The 26,586-nt window shown below is 37.6% G+C and overlaps 1 protein-coding gene across 6 annotated transcripts in view; it reads right to left on the minus strand.

The window, feature by feature from the left end:
* The window catches only part of SLC16A4 (solute carrier family 16 member 4), a 30,603-nt gene continuing 9,250 nt past the window's right edge, over positions 5,234–26,586 (minus strand). For 2 of the 6 annotated variants that reach the window (XM_005677926.3, XM_013962548.2), the window contains exons 3-9: positions 21,229–21,361; positions 20,444–20,587; positions 20,101–20,262; positions 18,334–18,849; positions 15,653–15,864; positions 14,562–14,655; positions 5,234–5,681 (exon numbers count right to left, since the gene is read on the minus strand). In XM_005677926.3, the coding sequence (XP_005677983.1) occupies positions 5,521–5,681; positions 14,562–14,655; positions 15,653–15,864; positions 18,334–18,849; positions 20,101–20,262; positions 20,444–20,587; positions 21,229–21,361 (1,422 nt within the window). In that variant the 3' untranslated portion in view covers positions 5,234–5,520. Of the gene's footprint in view, positions 5,682–14,561; positions 14,656–15,652; positions 15,865–18,333; positions 18,850–20,100; positions 20,263–20,443; positions 20,588–21,160; positions 21,647–26,586 lie in introns of those variants that run through there. The other 4 variants (XM_013962551.2, XM_013962550.2, XM_013962549.2 and 1 more) reach the window with 4 other exon arrangements.

A 26,586-nucleotide genomic window follows, 5' to 3' on the forward strand; every position in this document is an offset into this window, starting at 1 on the left:
TCTACCCTCCTCTATTTTCTTTTAATAGCCAAGTTTAAAGGAGGGAGCATTTCAAGTATAGTAATTGGTTAAATGTCTTTTTTTCCTCCTGGGTTTCTTTTTAGGAACTACTGACAATCAAAAACCTATAGCCGACTTTGGGATATGGCTTTATTATTCAGCAACTAAAAGATGAGTACTAATTGGCAGACTTCTGGCATTGGCACTTGTCCTTCTGTTTCTATAGAAACTGGGTTGGAAGTCAGAGCTGCACAAAGGGAAAGGGTAAGTTTCTTTTAAACTCCATATTTATAAACCCATATCTTATTAACTGTGGCATGGTATCAGTTTTCACATAAGGATATATACGTTCATGAACTAGAACTCAAATATGAATTACTGATTTTTACTTGAGTGGAAACTGACATCAAGTCATTAAATGTAATAGGAGGGTTTAAATATGGATTTAATATTCTCATGACTCTGACTTCACATATCTTGAAGCAATGAACTCAGTATGATAATTCTCACATTTCAGCTATATCTAATTTCGGGGTGATAAAGTTGGTTTTTATCCTCTTAGATCACTCTGTTGTACTTTTCTGGTAAGTGAAAATTGGGGTATAATGCATACAGAGGACATTTTAAAAGTCTGCATGAATTACAAGTCTCTGGGACAGAGTCTGATTCTTTCCATTATAAAGCAGGTACTGTACTACTGACCAGTTTTTTTAGCCTGTCTCTTCTCTTAGCCAAACAGGATGAGATCGTCTGTTGGGCACATACATATGTTCTCATCCAGGCAGACACCCATTAATCGTAGAACCTAAGACACCTGCCACTTGGTGAGTCATCTTATTACTATGGCTTCAGAGGACTGTGCTGCATAGCTGGGGCATTTAGGCTTGAAATGGCTTAATCAAGTGTAGTCAAGTCCTCTGTTCTAGAGGTTGGTATATGTAAATAATTTATACTGAACTCTGACTAGCTTTGAGATATTGAAGGAAGGTTATGTTAGCTCTAACTCTTTAAAACTTATCTGTCATTTCCTTGGTCCTGAAATACTACTCTTAAAGGATAGATTTCTCTTTTCCTTGCTAAAAGAATGTTTATGTGTTGACACCAACCAAAGAAAGGAACATCTTGGCTTTATTTTGGCCCAGTTAGTCAGTTTTGTAAAAATAGTGTGAAAGTGAAAATTGGAATTTTTGGGGGTGTGTGTGTTTGTTTATGTCGTGTCTGACTCTTGCGACCCATGGACTATAGCCTGCCAGCCTTCTCTGTCCATGGGATTCTCCAAGCAAGAATACTGGGATGGCTTGCCATTCACTTCTCCAGGAGATCTTCCCAACCTAGGGATTGAACCCAGGTCTCCTGCATTGCAGGCAGACGCTTTACCATCTGAGCCACCAGGAAAGTTAATTCAGTTTTTGAAATTTCACTTCACAAGTCATTGATCAGTTAATGCCTGAAAGTGGATTTTCATTAAAAAGTGTATGCCTCTATTCCTTAAGTATTGCTGTGTATCCTATTTGTTTCTCTTTGCTTACTAGCCCTTGAATGATATAAAAGAAATTGAATTTGTGATTCTTGGTAAATGTGGCTTGAAGTATCCAGACATCCACGTGTGTTATTACTCCTTGGTAAGAGTGGCCAACTTGTCCTAGTTTTAAAACTGATAGTTTCGTCCCAGGAACTCCCTGATTTCCAGGCAAGCCAGACAGTTGGCTCTGTCTGGAGCCCCGTCTTATCCTCTGCATCTCTGAAACAGCCTCACTAGGTTGTTACTGATCATTGTTTTGGATAAAAGTAGATTTTTATGATGTGTTAGTCAGAATGTACAAGACAGTAAGTTCTTTTTAGGAAATGATTGTTTTTATTTGTCTCAGTGATCCTGGGTAAACAATGCCAGCTTCCCTCTCATAAAAATAAAACATGAATTTTAATCTGATTTATTTAAAAGATGATTCCAAGGCCTTTTTTTGTTTTTCATTTGTTTGTATATATGAAGACTATGGATAATAAACATGAGACATTTAGGTAGATGCTTGTGGTGCATGAGTAGCCAAATGAGGCAAATATATGGACATAAAGCCTCATACAAGCTTTTTCTGTCTTAAGCGAATCACTCAAGGTTTTTAAAAAGTATTAGGCTTTGGTTTTAAATTTAGGTCCTCAGGTTTGGAGTCTGTTTCTTTTAAAAATTACATCTAAATTCAAATATTAATACACTGTGCTTTTTTTTTTCCTCCTCATGGAAAAAGCTAATTTTACAATTAGGCAAGTTTATGTACTAAGGAGCTGAGTTTTTGCAGATAAACAGATAGCATCACATATGTTAATGTCCCTAGATTATTTGAAAAATACCACAGATTATTTCAGTCCATTTAAATATAATTATTTCTTTTATTAAGTTTTAAACTTATCATCAAAGAAGAAAAGCCAGGGGCTATGATCTAATCAACATTGTTAATTAGTATTCACAATTGGCTCCCTTAGGATTAGCTTTGTAACTTTAGACAAATAACTTGGTCTTAATTTGCTTTTGTTCCTTAGGTATAAGATAGGAATATTAATAATTATCCATCTTCCTCACAGGATTGACATGATGCTGATGAAGTAATAGGTGGGAAAGAACGTTTAAAACTTAAAAGTACTATAAGGTAGAGTTTTAGTACCAGAAACAGTATTTCATGAACAGCGTATATAGACAATTCCTTTTACATTAATGGTATGGCATTTCTTAGAGTTAGAACCGCTGGAAACGGTTATCTTAATAGTTTTAAATAATTCAGTAAGTGTAAAGAAAGTATTGAAATTTTGTGTTGAAAAGTTCCAACTGAACTTTTACATTCAGATTATCATGGCTCTACTAAATAAATATATATGTATTTATAGGTAATTCTTAAACTTTATAAACATTTCAACTAAAATTTTGTATTAAGGAATTATAAGTGGCCCATACTTAAGCATTACCTTCTTTGGTCAGGGTTGGTGAATATTGGAAGATTTTAAAATGTTCATTATTTTTTAATAACTACATTTTTCCTGTATTGTAACAGATGTTTTGTGGCTTTGTTTTGATTCTTAGATATTTTCCTCTTTTTCATTTCAACCTAGATATTAAAATGATGCCAATTTGAGTTAGAACAAATTTATTACAAGATAACTGCTTGCAATTAAATTAACTCCATAATCTTATATACTGCCAAGAAGCCAAGATTGTCTAAAGGAAAGTATAGGGTTTTCTGTTAGTTTGTGTTTGAGTTAGGACTCTACATACTGGGTGTTTAATTTCTTTGACCTTAGTTTTATTTATTTGTAAAATGGTCATCATAGTATTTTCTTCTAAGGGTTCTGAAGATTAAATATAAAATGTATCTGCCTCAGTGACTGGTATGTACTAGATGTTGATATAAGGTTATTCACCAGCCTACTTCTGCAAACACATGCGAAGTCTATTGTTTGTTTCCTCTTTGTCCCATGGGATATCTTTTTTTTTTCTTTTGGCTGCACCCCATAGCATGTGGGATCTTAGTTCCCAGATCAGAGATCAAATCTGTGCCTCCTGCATTGGAAGGCAGAGTTGTAACCACTGGACCACCAGGGACCCTACACCCAACCCCCCTCCCACTTGGGATATCTTGAGAAAGGTGTACTCTTTTGCTTTTCTTGAAACCCTGTATGTGTCTGAGATAATATTTCTAGATTATGGTTACTTAAAAATGTATTGACATCTTATAATATTGTTGTGTTCAAGGGCAGAAGTAAATAGGAACATTTTAAGTTAATTGTTAGTACAATGAGTACATTAGTTATGAAGTCTTTAGCTTTCTGTGGTCTGGGGATTCACCCTTTCTTGATCCACACCACCCAGATTTAGAGGGGCCTATTACCACTGAGTAGGATGAAGAACTGCTCAGTTGTGTTTGAGTCATGAAGCCTGGGTAAATCAGAATTCAACTTGAAGTTCGTTAGTTGGTTCTACTTTTACTGTTTTGTTATGTTTTTTGTTTTTGGCTGCACAGTGTACAGGATCTCAGTTCTCCAACCTGGGATTAAACCCAGGCCATGGTGATGAAAGCCCAGAATCCTAACCACTAGTTCACCAGGGAACTCTGTTTAGTTGGTTCTACTTACAATGTATAGTTTGCTTTCATTGGAGAAAAGAATCTAGTTGTCCTAGGTAGTCAGTCTTTTAGAGAACTATTTTTGCTCAAAAGGGAATCTGGGGCAGATTAGAGTGGTTCCTAGTAAGTCACTGATTTTTTAAATCTTGTGTTTTGATGTAGAAAGAAGAAAGGAAATTGGTGGCTACTCTTTCTGAAGAGTTTTTTGCTTGGTACAAGTATATTTTCATTTAATCCTCATAGTGAGGTAGGTTGGTGGTATCCTCATATTACAGAGGAGGAAATTGGGACTCAAGAGCAGTTGAGTCCCTAATTTTCATGAAGTTGCATAGTAACAAGTAGCAGAGCTTGGATTTATTATTATTCCTGTTTGTGTGAGGGGGTACTGTTTCTGACTATTTATATTGTCTTACATCTAAAATGTAAAAAGAATATTAGACATTAACATCTGTGTGTAAAACCTGTACATTTCAAACATGACCAACTACAGTTTTTAAGATAACCTAGACTTGAACTCAGATAAATTTGGTTCCAAAATTGGTTCTGGGCCTGTTAATCTTGCAGACTGATGCAGATTGACATATCGGCTCATACAGTGCTCTGTTAAAAGTCAGATGAGATTCCAGAGGAGAGAATGATTTCATGCTGTGAGAGGTTTTCCAGAAGCCTTTGGTGAGTTAGATTGTGAAGGATAAGTGAGACTATCCGGTGGACAATGGCAAGCCATTGGGGTTGCAACTGGTGGCACAAAGGTACATATAGAGAGTGGGAGAGTGCCACATTTTGGAGCTAAAACCAGGCTTTCATTTTGGATTTTTCTCTGTAGGGAATTAATATACTTTAAAGCAGAGAGGAGTGGAAAGATGGAATAATGATAGTAATAACAGAAGCTGAAGGAGATTCTAGAGAGACTGGTATTGCAGAGAACACTAGGATGGTTTTTAAGAAAACATCTTAGTTTGTCTCTCATTAAGAGCCACCTATTCAACTTTCATACAAAACTTGTTCTAAAGTTGTGTCTACATAGTGAGCTTGATCATTTCAGATAATTAAATATAGTGAAAAAGTAACATTGGATGGATAGAAATAGTATTCAGAGACAATCTTGAAATAAAGTTTTCTTGTTTGGGTTTTTAGCAGTTCTTATTTATGTCTTACTGCACAGCAAAACATGTTTATTATAGAAAATTTAAGAAACAAAATAATGAAAAGAAAACAAAGGTTATCTCTAGTTAAGAAGCAAACTGTTAAGTTGCTATTACTCTTTTCTTACCACCAGTTAGACGTTTTTCAGAATGCTAAAGCAAAAAAGGAATCTTAAAAAACTACGTGATTCACCTTCTCATTCTATAAATGAGGGTACTTCTCTTCTGTGCTTTTTCTTCCAGTGACTTTTAGTTTAGATTTTCTTTTAGGCTCTCACTTGACTGCAGTCTTCTCTCTTTGTCGTCACACTGTTTTTCCATCTTTCAGCCAATGGTACGAAGAAAAGGGAAACTGAAGAGAGGAGATAGCATGCTCCCGAGAAGTAGTAGGAGCCGGTGTATGTCTGGGTGTAATCATATAACCAGCCTATAAGGAAGGAAGGATTTCTATTAATGATGTGAATCGTGCCATTAGTAGTTCTCAGCCATGAACCATTGAAGGAAGGAGCCTCCTGTAATTAGTCTGTATTGTGACCCGTTAGAAAGTTAGTCAAGCTGCTTACCTGTCTTATTTTCTGTTGAAGCTGAATCAGTTCCATCTGAGTTAGTGGTTTAAACCTTGGCGAAAAAGTAATTGTGGACCCAGAGCCCATCTCCAGGGTTACAATGAAAGTTGGAGAAATTGGGAACACACACCATTTCATTTTACAATTATTCTTACAAAGAAAAAAAAAACTGAACTATTTTCCAAGGGAAAAAGTGAGAACTGATTATTATCTTTTTTTCTTCACTGAACAAACATTTGAGTTCTTTCTATGTTCCCAGCAATGTGCTAGGTGTTGATACCATAATGAGCCAAACTAGACATGGCCCCTGCACTCATAGTTTAGTGGGGCTTTAGGTATTACACCTGTAATAAGGGCTATGCAGGGATGGTTCAGGTGAGAACAAGTGAAAAGGAACTGACTTGGCCAAATGGGTTAAACAATGACAGTATTTCTCCCTGAAATCAAAGTGTTCTTTTAAAACAAGAATTGAAGGGTTCTCAGAATCATTTGGTTGATGGCACATACTCGAATCACCCTGGTAGCTCAGATGATAAAGAATCCACCTGCAATGCAGGAGACCCAGGTTTGATCCTTGGGTTAGGAAGATCTGGAGAAGGGCATGGCAACCCACTCCAGTATTCTTGCCAGGAGAATTCCCTGGACAGAGAGGCCTGGCGGGCTACAGTCCATTGGATCACAGAGTCAGAAACAACTGAGCGAAAAAGACTTTCACACGCTAGAACTTTAAGTGAAATGCCTTTTTTTTTTTTTAAGTGAGTTTGGGGGCAAGGAATGTTAGTACAAGGCACCAATATTTATACATTATTGCAAAAGTCATTCCTATGAAAAAGGCATAAGTCTCAAAATTATTATGAAAGGGCTTCCCAGGTGGTGCTAGTGATAAAGTACCTGGCTGCCAATGCTAGAGACACAAGAGATGCAGGTTCAATCCCTGAGGATCAGGAAGATCCCCTGGAGAAGAAAATGGCAACACATTCCAGTATTCTTGCCTGGAGAATCCCATGGACAGAGGATCCTGGTGGGCTACTGTCCATAGGGCCGCAAAGAGTCGGACATGACTGAAGTGACTTAACACATTGTTAGGAAAATAATTTTGACCTCAGATTCCCTAAAAAGGGCTTAGGACCTCTAGGGTTTCACAATCTTTTCTAGATTATTGTATGCATATTATGTTTGTAGATGCAAACTTATAATAATATGAGTTTTATAAGTATTTATATTTAAAATCCTAAAAAAACCTTAAGGCTATTCTGATCATTTATTCAAAAAATTTTGGCACCATATGCAAGCACAGTTCTGGGTACTAAGACTATATCTGGATAAAAATGGATGAAAATATCTGCCTGCATGGAGCTGACGTCATGTCTTTTGATTTTCACTTATATCTTGGAACGTGATTTCTCACTGGCTGGGTCTGATTAAAATAAAATTTTTATCTGATTGTGTATTTCTTTATCTCCTATCCTGTCCTCTGTTCTCTTAGTTGGCTCTGATAAATACTTTTAATTTTTGTTTCTTTGCATTATTAGCTTTTTGTTTCCTTTTCTAATTGTAATGAATAAATGGGATGTTTTATTTAAATTCAGCTAACTTTAAGTTGCTTCTACTTACTAACTCCTTGCTTGATCAGTGACCTCAATTAAATATTTCTTGGAGATAAGCATAATAGTGAAACCTACTCACATGTTTTTGTATTATGTTGATTGACCTTTAGATATCTAAGAAACAGGTGACCATTCTAATTAACTTTTCTAGAAATGCCTATAAAGGAGAAGCTAGATATCAGCAGCACCCCCTTTTATCCTTTGTCACCCCTCCCTTAGTCCTTTAGAGTGTATATACATAGCAGGGGTATTAGAAGTTATACTCTGGGAAAAGACTAGAAGTTCTTGGACAAGGAGGTAGCTAGTGCTGCTGAAGGGTCAGGAGGATAAAGCTAAAAATAGTGAAAATGAGTTGTTTTATAAATCCTAGAGGGACTTAAACAGTTTGAGAGAAAACTGCTTATAAAGCCATTCATTTCACACACATTTAAAGTCAGAATCTTGTTTCTGAAACATTAAAGATTAAGATATATTTAGTATATTTTCTTAGCAGGGCAGGGAATTATTTAGCATCCTATAGAACTCCTTCCATGCAAAAGTTTTATTTCCATGCAAAGATTGTTTTTTTTTTAATTACTACTTTTTTGCTGTATTATGTGGCTTACAGGATCTTAGCTCCCCAACAAAGGATTGAACCCAGGTCCCTGGCAGTGAGAGCATCAAGTCCTAACCACTGGACTGCCTGGGAATTCCCAGTGCAAAGTTTAATGAAACAGTTTGTTTTAAATCTATTTCTTCTGTTCATGCTTGAGAATTGAGAGATTTGCATATTTTAAAATTATTTCTCTAAGATCTAATTGCCATTCAGTAGGATATTAATGTACAGTTGAGTAGTTAGTTTTATGATGCTGTTTATAATAGCAAATAGGTGAAAAGTGAGATAGACGACTAAATTGTATTATTATTAATTAGTTGTCCTGTGAAAGTATTAGCTTCATAATCAAGGTAAATGTGGGGCTTCCCTGGTGACTCAGGGGTTAAAAGTCTGCCTGCCAACACAGGAGACATGGGTTTGATCCCCTGGAAAAGGAAACGGCAACCCACTTCAGTATTCTTGCCTGGGTGATTCCATGGACAGGAGGACCTGGTGGGCTATCATCCATGGGTTTGCAGAGTCAGATGCGAGTTAGGGACTAAACAACAACTAGCTAAGTTAAATTTATAGCTTCATTGTTCTAACCAAACGTCTCTCTTGTTGGAATAATTAGCTTTTCCCCACCACTGAAAGTAAAAAAAGACTCTCTAGGGAATTCCCTGGTGGTTCAGTTGGATTCCATGCTTCCCCTATAGAGTGCAAGGGAAATAAGATCTTGCATGCTGCCAGGCACAGTCAAAAACAAACAAACAAAAAGATGGTATATTTGGTTTGATTTTATTAGATCTTTGTACTTTTTTAATAATAGCATGAAGTAGCTGTATACAAATGTACTTTCAGCCCTAATGAGTTTCAGGGTTACTGTTGGTAGTTTGGAAACCACTGCATTCTAATCATTTTTAAAAGGAAATACACACATAAATTGACATTTAAGACTGGGTTTCTCTGTGGTCATAGCAAAAGCATTGTGAATGGCAGAGAATACCAGCTACAGTCTAGGAAAGCATGCATGGATCTGAGCCTCCACTCCACACTAGGGAATACTGTATGTAGTCAACATTCTGAGGAGTACTGGCTGCTGGTGCAGATTTCCTAAGCTGAAGTGCCCTCTAAGCATTTCCTTAATGTCTCCAGACTACCTGTGCCAGATACACTTAAGATGCATGTTAATTGTGCAAATTCATTGGCTCCTAAGCATCTTCCTCCTAGGCGGCACCCATTTGATTCTTACATACAATGAAGTTGGGGTCCAAATCCTTATAACTGTGTATGTAACCTTTGTTCTGGACAGAAATGTCAAATAATGTTTCCTGTGATAATTTAAAACAACTGGGGAGATAGGACTCAGCTTCCTTAAACAGTTTTGAAAACCAGTTTTCTTATAGGCAAAAAGGATTAGAATCTTTCAAGATTGGTGTTTAATATAGTATTCTAAATTCATTTTTTAAAATGTCATCATTTTAAAACTACTCTATCATTTTATGGGTTAAACCATACATGTTTAAAAATGACTGACATCTTGCCTAAAAAGTATTCATGTCTGTGATAGCTCAGAAGGTGATTTTTAGCTGCGTTTATAAATCCTTTACAGTAGGATTACTACTGTAAGTTTATTATTGGTCATTTTGTTAAGATTTAAAATACTCCTAAAAGGCCCTTAATTCCAAAGTTCCTTGATAGTAGTTCAAACTAGTTGAGAATTCTGTAAGTGATTTGCTGTTGTTGAACTAGAGCTCCTAGCTAGCTATTGGGCTGTAGCATAGTGCCAGATTTCTGAGGTACAGAGATAATGATCTTTTTACATTCCTGGGGTCCTGGCTATTAGCAGCCTTGTCTTTTTACTTTGGGTGTGCTGTACAAATATTTCCTATATGTGCCATGAGGGGAGAAAGTCTTGGGAAACATGGTTTAGCAGATATAAACCTCAGTGTCTTTTAAGATAGGAACTCCCTAAAGACCCTGTGATAGAAGTTTGCTGAAAGATTTACTGGTAGTGCTTTAATTATTGGCTCTGTGTTATAAATTTTATTAAGAGGATTTTGGTCTGTGTTAGGATGTTGAAACTTGATTTCTTGGCCTTGCAAGGGAAGGACTACCTCCTCCTCTTTTTTTTAAACCACAGTAGAGAGCTGTTTGGAATTTGTTTTTGATGTTTTTATAGGGATTCATTAATCTTAGGGATACTGAATCAAAGTAAAATTCTGTGAGGTTTGTTGTTTATGGGGAAAATAACCACTGGATAAATAAATGATTTAAATCATAAATCAAAATAAATGATTTATTTTCTTTTGCCTCTTCAGAGTATAATATATTCTTCAGGATTTAAGGGACAAGGAGCTTTGTTCTGCCTTCTTACTTGTCCCCCATACCCTTAATATCCAAAAGGGATTTATAGCAGACCAAAAGGTTGTTTGTGTATTTGTTTTCCAAATAAAATTTTAGGCCATAGAGAAATTTTCAACTGATAGGCTAAGATGACTGGTAAAACTGTAGAGCGCATGGTTGATAAAAGTTTGAGTGAGGACTGGGTGGAATATTTGTTTAACATTGTATCTGAAATAAGGATGGAATAGAGGTAGGAAATTATCTCATTTCATGAAGAGATGCACTTTTTTGCATTAATAGAGAGACAGGCTTAGATGGATCAATTTCCATTTTAGTCATTGTCTTCTCTTGTAAAACACAGATAAAATGTTGATGCAAAATTAACCAGTTTTGCTCTATGGTATTTCTGATGAATTGTGAGGTTGAAAAATGATAGCAAGAGGGAAAGAAACGTTCTAGACGAAGTTCTAGTGTTAAGTCCTGGCTATGATTTATGAAACAAACAAAAATAAATGAACAAACAAACATGTAAATGCAGAGATCAGAGTAGTGGTTATCATAGGCAAAGGGGCAGAGGGGAGGGCTAAATGGATAAGAGAGATCTCGACTGTATGGATGGAAAATAAAGTTTTGGTGGTGAAAACAAAAAACAGTTATCTATGACATTTTAAGTGAGTTTTCAGACATTATTGATTCAAATATAAAAATATTTTTAGCTTAATGTATGCATTTATCATTTGGGAAATGGAGGGGTAGGTGGAAGAAGGGAACTATACTCAATTTGTCTTATAGGCAGCTAATATGGGCCATTGGTGTTTTTATTTTTAAATGAAACTGAACAGTCCATAGCATTTTGAGCTCACATGTCAAATCCCTAGGGTACAAGATTAGGAATTTCACATAAGTAATGTATATCTGTCTTGTATTGATATATTGCCCAAAGCACTATTTTTGTACTTATATTGCTAACAGAGGTCTATTGGAAATGTATATTATGTTTTAAAAATATTAATATTTTTTATTTTTTCACAATCTTTCAAGCTTCCATCTTGGTGTTAGTGTATAGTTCTGGATGGCATCTATCAGCAAAAAAAACAGAATTTGGGTTTGGATGAACAGTGACGCTTGACCTACACTTGGGTCAGCTGACCCATTCTGAAGCAGGTCATGTTGTTAACTAAAATTGAATTTGTTGCTCAGTAGTGACAAGAATAGGGAGGGCTGTGAGGTGGAGTGGGCAGAGTGATCCCTTGTGGGGAGTGTGTGTGTGTGTGTGTGTGTGTATTAAGTTTAGAACTACTGATTTATTTCAATCCCTGTGAGGTGGAGTGGGCAGAGTGATCCCTTGTGGGGAGTGTGTGTGTGTGTTGTGTGTGTGTATTAGTTTAGATATTTTATTTCAATCCTGTGAGGTGGAGTGGGCAGAGTGATCCCTTGTGGGGAGTGTGTGTGTGTGTGTGTGTGTGTGTGGTGTGTGTGTGTATTAATTTTAGAACTACTGATTTATTTCAATCCCTGTCAGTTTTAGTCAAGATCTGATAAAGAATTTTGTTGCTACTGTAGTTATTAACAATTATGTGTTACAAAAAGTGTATATATAATTTTCTTACTTCTTTAAACATTCTTTTTTCTTAAAACATTTTTTTTTTTAAGAAAATAGGTTCCTTGGGTGTCCTATGCTTCCCCCCCCCTCACCTTTCCTTGAGTTATTAAAATATGCTGTATAGGACTAACTTGTTTTTCTTTTTCATTTCCATACAGGAAGGAGAAAATTATTGTTCATGTACCATTTTTAACTAGTCTTTTGACTGAGGATTATTGTGAAACATTTTACTCTTTGCTCGATTGCTCACTTGTAATGCCTGTAATTTTTATAGGAATTTCAACTTTTCTAATTTGATAGTAACAAATCTAGGTAAGTATAAAATGAGGATCTCATACAGTTCAGAAGATCTGAGTTTGGTTTAGAAAAATATTTTGTAACCAGTAAGCCTTTCAATTTAGTTAAAGCTAAAGACAATAATATAACTGTCCATATCAGTTGAGAGATAAATGGATCTGCAAATCACTATTTCTGATGTTCTTAAGTAGTTGCTGCTGGAAGTTAGGGACAAATATAACAGCCTTTGTAAAATCCTCTTTGTCATTTCACAGAACAGTGACTTACAGGAGCAAGGACTATCCTGAAATCTCCCTTCAACAGGATGCCTAGCACAACTTTGTAGTCAATGAGAGATCATGATACAGAGAAGGAAACTTAACTGAATTATATATCAATTATCATAATCTTGTTTAAGATACTCTGAGCAACTCCCAGACTAAAAATCTATACTTAAGCTTTTAGCAACAGCCTTATCACTTCCTTTAACATTTTTTGTGGAACTTATAAAATTTATGATTGCCTGCATAGTATTCTGAAAGTTAGCAGGTAAAAATTCTACCATGAGCTCTGTCTTTATCCTTAGATATGGTGCTAGGATATTGTGGATATTGGGTAACAAAAGGCTTGTAACTTTTCTTTTGACTCACAATAAGAAATGTATTTATATCACATATATATTTTCTATTACATAGGTGTGTGTGCTTGGTGAAATAAATTTCACAATAAAGTGATGCACTCTGTTTTCTGATCTGCTCTGTGGTCCTTTTTTATTTAAAAAAATTTTTTTTAAAAGACCAACAAATTAGTTTTGAAACCTACACGTACATCTATAGCTTTTTCCTTGTAAGTAATACTCCTCACAAAGCTTGTGTTGTCTTCTCATACATTGAACTGTTAAACATTTTAAATGTATACAAAAATGTGTATCTCTAAACATGTAGTTTTATTACTTGCCATTATCATTTGAATAATATATTCTGTGCCATGGTATTTGTTACCTCCGATGTTTTTGGCTTAACAGAACTTAGAAAGTTCCAAAGTGTCTTTGGCACAGTGAGCGAAGAAGGGTTAAGATTGAAAAAATTCATCAGCAAACTGTATTTGAACTCTATTTTCCTCTATTTCACTGACCTGGATACAAGACATAGAGTAACTCTTCTTGAAGCCTCTAGTGTTTCGTCTTTTTTTTTTTTACCACTCCCTGTTATCTAATAATTCTGGGCTATAAAATTCTCGCCTATTTTCCAGTTATGAAGTATTGGCCAAGTTTGACCTCATGGGAAGAGGTGTGTTCATAAATTCAAATCAGGACTTAGTTGTATATTTGTGTACATTTTTTCTTTAGATAGATATACTGAAATTTAACCTCAGATTAGTGGTACATTTTTTTTTACCTTCATTAATAATTTCTTAAGTTTTTATATTTTTTCTTTTGATGTTTGCTTTTCTCGGTCTCAAGTTTATAGAAGTGCAAATCTTATGTCATTATAAAACATATTAAAAAAATGTGGAGCAAGATCCCACTCCTTTTCTGTCTTACTTCAGGACTGAGGGAAGCAAAAGTAATTTTTAGATTGGATTCCTTATTGTGGATGATTAGAAATGCTGTAGTAATTTGTAATTCTGCATACTATAATTCTTTTACTAATGTCTTATATAGTATATTCTATATACTGTAATTCTTACAGGTTCTCAATAGTTGAGAACCTATAGCATAAGATACTAAGGCTTAAGTCTGTTTCCTAAAAATATTTGTGTGTGAGTGGTTAGTCTTTTAATAGTCTTATGTTCCAGTAGGTAAAAAGTGAATGTAAAACAATACTTCGGTCTTAAAGTTTATTTAAAAACAGAACTCCCCTAAGTTTTACTGTGCTTACACTTAATGTGTCTCCAGTGGCCGCACATGTCCTCTGCACAGGTTCTGGCATTTAGTCTTAAGGCACGTCTGAAGAGCAAAGGGATCAAGCCTGCAGTTTTCAAGCTATGTAATGACTGATGTTTAGATAAAAGGTGCTATTAGTTTTTGTTTGTTTTTTTGTTTGTAAGCATCATATGCCTTTGGGCATCTGATAACACTCTGGATTGTCTTTCCAGAGAAGTAGATACATACACAGTCCCTGCTACAAGACTGAAATCTGCTTAGTGCACATCTGGTGAATTAACCCTCAGATTCTCCTGGTTTCATAATGGAGTTGTGCGAGTTGGTATATGAACAACAGAGATGATCATCAGTTTCTTTTAACTATCTAATATTGTCATTCCATGTTACCATTAATCATGGATCAACATTTTGGTTCATTGTGATTGAAGTTTACTAAGGCTGAGCCGTTACCTGCTAAAGGTGGTCCAGAAAGGACAGCCATCCCAGCAAAGAAACTTGCAAGTCCCAAAAAGCTGTGTACTGTAGAATTCCCAGACAGATCAACCTGTAGGGATTAGAATCCAGTGTTAACCATATTCAGGGTGGTATTCTGCAGAGACTTTTACCTACAGAGGGATAAAATACTGTATATGTTGTCTCAAGCTATGAACAGTTGGCTTCTGAGATGGTTTGGATGGCATTCTACCCTGATATGAACCATTGGTTTTTATTTCTTTTTAAAAATCTTTTAGTTAGTTAGTTCAGGGATATTTTTCCCCCTGAGTCTCACTGCTCTTTTCTGTTAGGAAATGATATTTACAGTTGGAGCTGATAGTAGTATTCTTCAGTCCACCTATGGCTGAGTACCAACCACTGGTTTATAAGAAATCAGATATCACAGGAAGTTGATTTAAGTGTTAGAAACTTTTAATTTTTGCTTAAGCCTCGTAATACTCTTCACCACTTATGCTAAGATTCATACCAGGCCCGGAGATTCCTGGGGATTATGTTCCAGCGCACTGGGAACCTAGTTCTAAGGACCCATGGGGTTCCAAGAAAAACTGAGTATTTCTACAACTCCATTCCATTCAGCTCTAGAATTTTATGTCCATTTGGCATAAAGATGGAGAGGAGTTAAAAGCACAATATCCCTGTTAAAATATACAGAACTTCTCTCAACAAGAGAGAGGTCATCACTTGTCAGGGAGCCCCTTTTTCTTTTAAGGAACTCTTCCCAGATGTATCCTAGAACCAAAGAAATTTGTGGAGCTGAAGTAAAGAATCGAAGCCTAACCTGGGAGACTGATAAAGTAGAATCCTTCTGTTCCCTATTTTGCTTTTGCTTCTTTCCTGTTCCACATGACTAGTCCTCTCATCATCCCTCTTTTCAAGATAAGATGAATAGCTGGATAGGATGTAGCTACAAGGTTTCTGAGGCCTTGGGTATATTGTTTTTGTTTTTAGTTATGAAAGTAATACAAAGTATGTTTTCTCTTTGGGGGAGATGATTCTTCATACTTTTACTAAATGGTGTAAGAACATTAACAAGTGTGTCTACTCACCAGTACAGGAAGTATCAATGCCAGGTAACCACCGGAAAAGACAGCAAAGGAGATGGTATAGGTCATAAGTAATGGAAATGTGGTGGCTAAAGGAGCAAGCAGGTTAGTGACGCCACAGAGGATGAGGTAAGACTTGTGGTAATGATACTTCTTGATCCAGTTTTGATCAGCAACCCATCCAGAGATAATCTGACTGACTGTTTCAGTGATACCTGGAACAGTATTGAAAAGGTCTTATGAAATCCCAATTGCATTTTTCTAGCCCTTTTGAAAAATGTAAATGCATTAGACATCTTTTCCTATGTTGTAAGGCTTCATTCACCCTATGGCTAGGGCATATGAGAAAAAAAAAATGGTTTGATTTGTATCGGTTCAGTTGCTCAGCTCAGTCATGTCTGACTCTGCGACCCCGTGGACTGCAGTAGGCCAGGCCTCCCTGTCCATCACCAACTTCTAGAGTGTACTCAAACTCATGTCCATTGAGTCGGTGATGCCATCCAACCATCTCCCGCTCTGTTGTCCCCTTCTCCTCCTGCCTTCAGTCTTTCCCAGCATCAGGGTCTTTTCCAATGAGTCAGTTCTTCACATCAGGTAGCCAAAGTATTGGAGTTTCAGCTTCAGTCCTTCCAGTGAATATTCAGGGCTGATTTCCTTTGTATCAGTAGATTCTATCATTTTTGTACCTAAACATTTAATAAAATACTGAAAAAACCCCTCCAGATTTGGGTGGAGGAGTTATCAATTGTTTATTCTGATTGTGTTTGGAAACCTTATACCACCAAACTGGGAATACCAGATTATAGAAGACCCTGGGCTCAGTAGGCCTCCCTTGAAGAGGTCCTACAGGTGAGGAAGTGAGATTTCTTGAGGATTAGTAGACCCACAGGTCAGTGTCTTAGGGAAGTCAAATGGTGGATGACTGGAGTATAAATAATAAAGTCTTACATTGGAAAAAATAATAGATGTTGAGACACTTTCTTAAAATTGCATATGAGGTTTTGGTAATTAAGTCCTCCAAAGGTTATTATGGTTAACTTGAAAACATGTAGGAAGTCTGGAAATGGGAAATCATGTTTTTTTGTTTTTTGTTTTTTTGGGAAATCATGTTTTGAATGTTGGCGCTGTGGTGTAACTTGAATAAAATTTAAGAATAACATTTTTTACTGAGTTTCATGGTAATAGAACCTTCTTATCCTTTATCCTATTATATGTAATGTACCAGTTAAATACTGAAAGAGATTTTCACCAAGAGAAGCTTGAGCTGCAGTTGTGTTTTACTTAAAATTCTTCCTGTGGTTCAAATGCAAATTGCTCCACAAAAAGGTATTTAAAATGCATACTACCATCTCCATATCTGTTTTTACAGGTTTTTCCTAGAATGCATATTGAAACTATTATATTCTGGCCTTGTTGTAAAGTCGTGTGTGTGTGTGTAAGTTGCTTCAGTCATGTCCAACTCTTTGTGACCCTGTGCACCATAGCCTGCCACACTCAGCTGTCCATGGGTTTCTCCAGGCAAGAATAGTGGACTGGGTTGCTTTGCCTTCCTCCAGGGGATCTTCCAAACCCAAGTCTTCTGTTCTCCTGCATTCACAGACAGGTTCTTCACTACCATTAGCACCACCTGGGAAGCCCTGTAAAGCCCTAATCTGATCTAAATTGATACTACCAGATATTTCAGTGGAAAACATCAGTTTAGCTATGTATCTTTTTCTTGCGCACACAAGTTTTATTTGACCAAAGCAGTTGGAAATGGGGTGCTGTCAGTTTTGCAAGGGCTTGGTAAAAGTCTTTTCCAGAAACTAGCAAGAGAGAAGTTAATGTTGTGCTACTGAGAATTTCCAGGTAGCGCAAAGCAGTTCTGTTTCCTTCATTTTCACTTTTTTAGATTCCCTGTTTTGTCAGCTGAAAGAATCCATATTTTCTGGATCAAGCATTCTGTTTCCATTTATTTTTATAAATACTCAACTAAAATGATTGGTTTTATTTTTCATTCTAGTTCAATTGAAATGTTAGCCAATCCATTAATGACTAGCCTAAATACACATACTTGTCTTATCCCTTTACTATGAGTTAAAGGGGGAAAATTGTCAGCTACAAATATTGCTAAAACATTATTGAATGCTAATGATAGTTCAGGTACTATTTTAAACTCTACATGCATTACTTGTTTAATCCTAGTAACCTTACGAGAGTAGATACTATTATTCGTATATTGCGGATAAGGAAATCAAGAGACCAGAGGCGGCAAGTAACTTGCCCAAGGTCATAACGGTCATACACTGCAAAAGCTTGAACCTGGAAAATCTAGGTCTAGAACCAGTTCTTTCAACCACTGCACTGTGCTGTCTACGTCAGATTTTTTTGCTTCCTAAAATGACTGTTTCCACTACGATCCAGCTTTGTAAGGTTCAGTATCTAGCAAATACTTAGCTACTGACCTATGAAAATAAAACTTGGTTTGGGATCCACTGTCTTGTAGGGAGAGCCTGTGTGCAGGATGCAGTGACAGATCTGTGGACAGGAAAGCTTGCTGCTCCCATCAGCTTCAAAAGACTTGCTTTGCTGGCCCTCCCAAAACTCCTTTTTAAAAATATTATTTTTCTTCAACTTAAAATGTAACCAATTTTTGTAGAATATATTTTTCCTTTTGAGGGTAAGGCAGAAGTAGGCTTTCTTACCAGCTACAGAAACAAGGTAGGAGGCATCCATGATGTTTATCCCCAGTGTTTTGGCTCTGGCTACCAGGTGAAAGGTAGGGATGAAATATGCCAGCTGACTGAGAAGAAAAGACCACGTAAATATGTAGAAAAAAGGATTCTTAAAGAGAGAAAAGTCAAAGAGTTTTTGTTTACAGCTCCGCGAAGTATCCTTTTTCTGATAAGTTTCCTCATTAGTTTTTTGGAAAAGTCCATTTCTGTTTTGTTCATTGTTGGACTCTTTGCTTTGATTTTGTGAGACAGTTAAACTTACACCTGGTCGTCGTTCCTTGTGCATAATACTGTCCCTGATGGCCAGCTCTTGTATCTCATTGCAGCATGATGTTTCTGTTCCACATGCTGCCTCTGGACCACTTGGAGACAAACTACTTTCATCTTTAATATCAGAATTGCTCTTGCTTTTGATATAAATGGGTCGCAAGAGCATACTAGAAGGAACCAGATGCAATGTGATAGCTCCAAGTAATATAAGGGCACCTAAACAGGAGAGAAAAATTGAGAATCTAAAATTACCTCTTTGATTTCACAATACTCTGTATCCTTAGACTCAGAAGAGGCCCCACAACTAAATATTCATAGTACAATAATTCCTGAAAGCACTGCTTTGTCTTTGAATTTAGCTGAAAGTATTTAAATCCATTGACTTAACTGTTAGCCATACACACTGCTGTATCTTTGTGAAAACAGGGAGACCTTTGGAGATAGCCAGAAAGCCATACCAAAAGTGGCATGGGAGGAGTTATTTGTACTAAAGGAAAAAAATGTTTTGGTGTGTTGGTTGGGGTGAAGAGGGGGAGTCATATTTCAAATGTTAGAAAATTACAATGTGTTTTAAATCCTGATTTGAGGCATTAGATTTAGGTACAGAAAATACCAAATTGGGCAATGGGAATTATTTGGAAACTGCTTTAGAAGAGGAGATAGCCGTTTCATCTCATGATGTTTTAGATTCCTTGAAAGAAGACAGATACCAGTGTTGCCCTTGAAACTGAGTAGTTGCTTGAACTTCAGCATGTCCTGACCAAAGCTGTGACTTGTGTGTGTTGCTTCTAGAGATAGAATTGGCTGTAGGTTCTACTATCTTGCTATCTTGTCTTAGGGATTTGTCAACTGGTGCTGTTCACTATATTAGTGATTTTTAAAATCAGGAATAGAAAAGGGAAAGTTCAACAAAATTGCGCTGTAGGTAGGAATAGTCATATATGTATATTTACAGATACATAGATTTTTTTCACCAATAACTTGAGGTTATTTTAAACCAATTGTTTTATCTCAGGTATGAGAAAAATTATAGAGTGAATGATTTTTATTCATTCATGAAAATTTATAGTTGACAGTATATAAATATTATTAAGGAACATAATCCTCTTTTTGCCCAGTTCTATCCTTTTTAGTGAATCTGATGGAGGAATCTTTATTTTTTTAATGCAGATGTTTTTCTTAAAAAATGTGAAAAGAGAAGCTTTGTTTGAGGCAGGGATTCTTGCTTCCCTGGAGTACTGCTATCCCTGCAAAGGTGTGCTCCCCCAGCCACACAAATTGCCTTCCATCCCCTTAGACTTGAACTCTGAGTTGCCTGTGTAGGCTGGGAAGGCCTTGAGGTAATTCAGAGTCTCTTTTGCTATCTGTTCTCCAGGGAAGAATCATGCTTACCTCCTCTCTAGTCATCAAAGGGGGAGGGCTCAACATTAAATCTTGCAGAATTGATTCTGCAGGTTCAGGACTCACCTGTCCAGTCATACAGATCTATCAGGACTTTCGTAAAGGGTGCTAACAGAAATGTCAGTCCCATCCCTGAACGGGCAATAGCTGTAGAAAGAGCTAATCGTTTTTTGAAGTATTTGGTAGTGACCACAGCAGCAACTTGGTACAAGAAAGCAGAGCCCAAACCTAAAAGAAAAACATAATGTTAATAGCTAGGAGTCACTTTCACATTAAGTGGCTTGGTACTGGATGAGATATTCGCCTGAACCTGAGGTAATATAAGTTGGCCTTTTGAACTCACAGTAAAAGGAGAGTTTCCTGGTTCCCTTTTTTTTTTTTTCAAGTCTTATTCTCACAGTGGACTCACCAGGTAAAAATCCCATAGTCACACAAAGAAAGGGAATGCTTGTAGCCCAGCTGCTGATCAGATATCCACCAGCAACAAGGAAAGCCCCAAGACTGGAGGCAGTTTTCTCTCCAGTTATATCACAAATAACAGCAACTAGGGGACCTTGGGAAAAGAAACAAATACGAGTTAAATTTGCCCCAGCATCCCTTCTCTTCTGGTGTACAGTTTAAATGGGCAACTGAGGGAAAATGAAAGGACTTTACTTTTGTGTATCCTTCAAAAGGGTGTCTCTTGGGTTTCTTAATATTCCTAGTTCCATACTATTTTGCTTTTTTAGAAGAAGAGTTTTTGTTGTTTTTTGTTTGTTTTGAAGAAAAGATGTAAATAAGCAGGTTTGGAATGGAAGCTTACTGAAAAGGTATTATAAAACCTCTGCAAGAAAAGATTGTGTCCAGTGACCTAAAACTAGAACAAAGTTCAGTTATTTATCTACACTGTGATGAGTATGCTTAGATGATCAGGTCAGAGCTTTATGGTCTGACTTCCCAGTTGAGAGACTGACTCACTGAACCTATGATGATAAATTTATTCTTCAACTTTATTTGTTTGAACCCCAATTTTTCCAGTTTTGCCAAGTTAAGTGGAGGTGAACACTGTAAGTCCTTACTTTTCTCAGCTTTACATATTGATAAATGAACCTGAGTTTTAGTAATGCTTCTGTCTTGAGTGACTGACCGATGAATCTTCTTGAAATTGCCCTTTGTGTTCCTTCTTGGAAAACAAGCTTATCGTCGACTTTATACCTGCAAAAAAACGAAGTGATGACATGATAGATCCAATCCAACCAGTTTGCTCTGAGGTGCCTTCAAACTCTTCTTGAAAAACCACAAAGAAAATTGCAAAAGTCTTGGTCATCCCCATCACAAATACATTTACCTAAATCAAAGCAGAGCAGAGTCCAAGTCAGGTGGTGAGTAAGCCATTACAGAGGAGGTTAGGACTGCTGGCAGCTGTGATTCTGGCTCACCTGTATTTTACAGGTTTGTTTGCCAGTTCCTTTTTGTAACGTTGTATTTTATAGGATGGTTGTCCCATTAGAGTGTCTAATCACTTTACATGAAAGCATCTGATTTAATCCTCATTACGGCGCATGGAATAGGTATGTTAATATTGTATTAGAAATTCAGGGAACTTCCTTCCATGCTCCTAATGCAGGGAGGTCTAGGTTTGGTCCCTGGTCAGAAAACTAGATTCCACATGCCACAGTTAAGAGTTAGCATGCCGCAACTAAAGATCCTCTGTGCTGCATTGAAGATCCTGTGTGTTGCAACAAAGATCCAGCACAGCCAGATAGATAGGAAGAAATACAGGAAGTTAAGGTTTAGAGAGCTTATTGACCAACCACTGTACCATTCTGTTAACAATAGCATCTGTTAAAAACAGCTAATTCTAGTTACCTCTGTGAGAGAGATGTGTTGGTCCAAATAACCCAAGAGTTTGCTTTAACTCTGCTTTTGAGCTGAATATGCCGGGACAGCAAGGGTTAATGAGGGTGTATGGTCCCCTTATGTTTGGGTCATGTGCCCCACTCTTCAGTCCCACCTTACCCTCCTTGCCCGCACCATCCTTCTCCTGTCCACTAGGGGGAGCACCCTCTTTGAGGTCAGGTTTTCTTTCAGTGCAGTACTCGCATTTGTTTCTTGGAATTCTGATTAGAAGTGGGGCAGTGAGGAGCAAGGTGCTGAGGGGAACTGGAAGGGAGGCTCAGCCAGTCTCTAGTCAAAAAGCCCAGAAACCACGCCTACTCATTCTGTCTACAGGGACTTCCTAGTGGCCCCTTTCTTTTCCTTTGTTCAGTGGCCTTGTTTGAAGGCTACTTTCTCTGCTTTGAAGTTGGCCATGCTTTGTGGAGAGCTTCCCTGGTGGCTCAGACGGTAAAGCGTCTGCCTACAATGTGGGAGACCTGGGTTCAATCCCTGGGTCAGGAAGATCTGGAGCAGGAAATGGTAACCCACTCCAGTACTCTTGCCTGGAAAATCACATGGATGAAGGAACCTGGTAGGCTACAGTCCATGGGGTTGCAAAGGGTCAGACACGACTGAGCGACTTCACTTTCTATGCTTTGTGGAAGGACCACAGGTCCTGGGTTACTTATCACTGATTCTTTCTCTTTGCTTCTGCACTCATCTCAATTTATAGTGAGATAGACATAGACAGTCATTCACTATGATTGACTGTCCATGGCATTTTCCAGGCAAGAATATTGTAGTGGGTTGCTATTTCCTTCTCCAGGGAATCTTCGGATCCAGGAATCAAAGCCTGGTGTCCTGCATTGCAGACAGATTCCTGCACTGTAGGCGGATCCTTTACTGACTGAGCTATGAGGGAAGTCATGTTGGAGTTGTGAATACTGTGTTCTGCCTGCAGTCAGCCTGCCTCTGCTGGAATCTTGGCTCTGCTTTGTACTAGGGGTGTGACCTTGGGTGAACTACGAAAGTTACACTTCCTCTCTTGTAAAGTGGAGATAAAGGACTAGTTCATAGTTCATAGTTCCATCTAGTTCATAGGACTGTGAAGACAGAAAATTCTGGTAAATAATAACCTATTAACTATGTTTTTATCATTTTGTGTAACCATTCTACTTTCCCAAGAGCTTGAGACTCATATTACTGTCTGTGATATCTTTCTAACTCAGGTTAACTTACCCAGAAGTAAATTCATCTTTCTCTTACCCCATGCCTGTTTTCCTTTTCATTTCTCTTGATTGGTACCATCTACTGACTCATCCAAATCAGAGACCTGCCTCCATTTAGAAACTTCCTTTCCTCAGCTTCTACCTGCTAAATAAAGTAACCAAGACGTTCTGCTCCATCCTCACCAACAGGCTCTTCAGATTAATAATATTTCTTGTCTGGAGTGAGGGACTAGGAATCAGTGGTGGCTCAAAGGCTTCAAAAGAAGAGATGGTGAGGAGGAAGTCCTTTAATGTATTCTTCCCATTCTGACTTGATAGAAACTATAAGACTTTACTTATTTAGAGTGAACAATGCTATGGACACCAGGGCTATATATTAAAAAATGAAAAGGTATTTTATCAAGCACTTTGTAATCATAATGTTCCTCAAAGGTACCTCTATCAGGAAATGAGGTTAGAGAATATGCATGAACTTTGACACAGACTTGTTTCTTCTGGTTCAAAATACAGAGTGGTGATTGCATCCTCTAATGAGCAAGGAGCAATACAATGGGTCCTCATTCTATAAAATTACCCTTCCTCTTCTGTGGTCATGGACTCCGTGCTGGCATCTGCAGGATGCTGGCTTCTAGGTTCTTAGCCACCTGAATTTGGCGAACTACTGGTCCCCAAAAAAGAACCTTTTGTCTCTGGTCTTTCCTTGATGTCTCAGCATAGCAGCAGTAAGTAGATGTGACTTGTCTCTACTCCCTGGGACTGTACCTTCCACTGTGTATATCAAGAAGACCAAGAAACAGCCTTTGTATCTACTGTGCCTCCCTCCCTTAACTTGTAACCTTCCAACTTTGTTCCTATTTGACTTAGATAGTACAAATCTATCTAGATTTTCAGGCTAGATCCCAAGGTCTAGATATTCCATTAGTTAACTGAAGTCTGTAGTCTACTATTTCATCTCATGTTTTGGACTAAGGTTGATGGGTTTCAGTCCTGTTCCAGAGTCCACATCAGACATTATAAATGGTCTTCCCCCAAAATAAAAGCCCCTAGAAATTCTGCAGCCCTCTTATTTCCTTTTTACCATTAAAAGCATGCCTTTCCCCCACCCCCACTCCCATAGTAAGAACTCCCTCACCAGACCATTCTAAGAATATTGTCTTGGGAAAGGAGGGCTGGATCACAGTGGCTCCTTTTTAATGCAGAACACAGGCTTTGTCAGAGATTATTGTTTAATAACAATAGAGTTTTGCCCAGAGAACGCACTGGTCATAGCAAACACCCTCTTCCAGCAACACAAGAGAAGATTCTACACATGGACATCACCAGATGGTCAATACTGAAATCATTTTGATATATTCTTGGCAGCCAAAGATGGAGAAGCTCTACACAGTCAGCAAAAACAAGACTGGGAGCTGACTGTGGCTCAGATCACGAACTCCTTATTGCCAAATTTGGGCTTAAATTGAAGAAAGTAGGGAAAACCACTAGACCATTCAGGTATGACCTAAATCAAATCCCTTATAATTATACAGTGAAAGTGAGAAATAGATTCAAGGGATTAGATCTGATAGAGTGCCTGAAGAACTATGGACAGAGGTTTGTGACATTGTACAAGAGGGAGGGATAGAGACCATCCCCAAGAAGAAACAAAAAGGCAAAATGGGTGTCTGAGGAGGCCTTAAAAATAGCTGAGAAGAGAAGCTAAAGGCAAAGGAGGAAAAGAAAGATATACCCATTTGAATGCAGAGTTCCAAAGACTAGCAAGGAGAGAGAAGAAAGCCTTCCTCACTGATCAGTGCAAAGAAATAGAGGAAAACAAAAGAATGGGAAAGACCAGAAATCACTTCAAGAAAATTAGAGATACCAAGGGAACATTTCATGCAAATAAATGTTTCATGAGCACAATAAAGGACAGAAATGGTATGGACCAAACATAAATAGAAAGAAGAGGTGGCAAGAATACACAGAAGAACTGTACAAAAAGGATCTTCATGACTGAGATAAACACAATGATGTGATCACTCACCTAGAGCCAGACATCCTGGAATACAAAGCCAAGTGGACTTTAGGAAGCATCACTACGAACAAAGGTATTGGAGGTGATGGAATTCCAGGTGAGCTATTTCAAATCCTAAAAGACAATGCTGTGAAAGTGTTGCACTCAATATGCCAGCAAATCTGGAAAACTCAGCACTGGCCACAGGACTGGAAAAGGTCAGTTTCATTCCAATCCAAAGGAAAGGCAATGCCAAAGAATGTTCAAACTACCACACAATTGCATTCATCTCACAGGCTAGCAAAGTAATACTCAAAATTCTCCAAGTCAGGCTTCAAAAGTACATAAACCATGAACTTCAAGATGTTCAAGCTGGATTTACAAAAGGAACCAGAGATCAAATTGCCAACATCTGCTGGATCATCAAAAAAGCAAGAGTTTCAGAAAACCATCTACTCCTGCTTTATTGACTACACCAAAGCCTTTGTGTGGATTACAACAATCTGGAAAATTCCTCACAAGATGGGAATACCAGACCACCTGACCTGCCTCCTGAGAAATCTGTATGCAGGTCAAGAAGCAACAGTTAGAACGGCACATGGCACAACAGACTGGTTACAAATTGGGAAAGGAGTACTTCAAGGCTGTATATTGTCACCATGCTTATTTAACTTCTATGCAGAGTACATCATGAGATACACTGGACTGGATGAAGCACAAGCTGCAATCAAAATTGCCAGGAGAAATATCATTAACCTCAGATATGCCGATGACACCACCCATTTATGGCAGAAAGCGAAGAAAAACTAAAGAGCCTCTTGATGAAAGTAAAAGAGAGTGAAAAATCTGGCTTAAAACTCAACATTCAGAAAACCGAGATCTGGTCCCATCACTTCATGACAAACAACAGATGGGGAAACAATGGAAACAGTGAGAGACTTTATTTTGGGGGGCTCAAAAATAACTGCAGATGGTAACTGCAGCCATGAAATTAAAAGATGTTTGCTCCTTGGAAGAAAAACTATGACCAACCTAGACAGCATATTAACAAGCCAGAGATGTTACTTTGCCAACAAAGGTCCGACTAGTCAAAGCTATGGTTTTTCCAGTAGTCATATATGGATGTGAGAGTTGGACTATAAAGAAAGCTGAGCACCAAAGAATTGATATGCTTTTGAACTGTGGTGTTGGAAAAGACTCTTTAGAGTTCCTCGGACTGCAAGGAGATCGAACCAGTCAATCCTAAAGGAAATCAGTCCTGATGTTGAAGATGCAGCTCCAGTACTTTGGCCACCTGATGTGAAGAACTGACTCATTTGAAAAGACCCTGATGCTGGGAAAGATTTGAGGGCGGGAGGAGAAGGAGATGACAGAGGATGACATGATGATTGATGGCATCACTGACTCGATGGACATGAATTTGAGTAAGCTCTGGGAGTTGGTGATGGACAGGAAAGTCTCGCATGGTGCAGT

Source organism: Capra hircus, chromosome 3 (assembly GCF_001704415.2).
Source record: "Capra hircus breed San Clemente chromosome 3, ASM170441v1, whole genome shotgun sequence".
Classification (NCBI taxonomy): Eukaryota; Metazoa; Chordata; class Mammalia; order Artiodactyla; family Bovidae; genus Capra; species Capra hircus.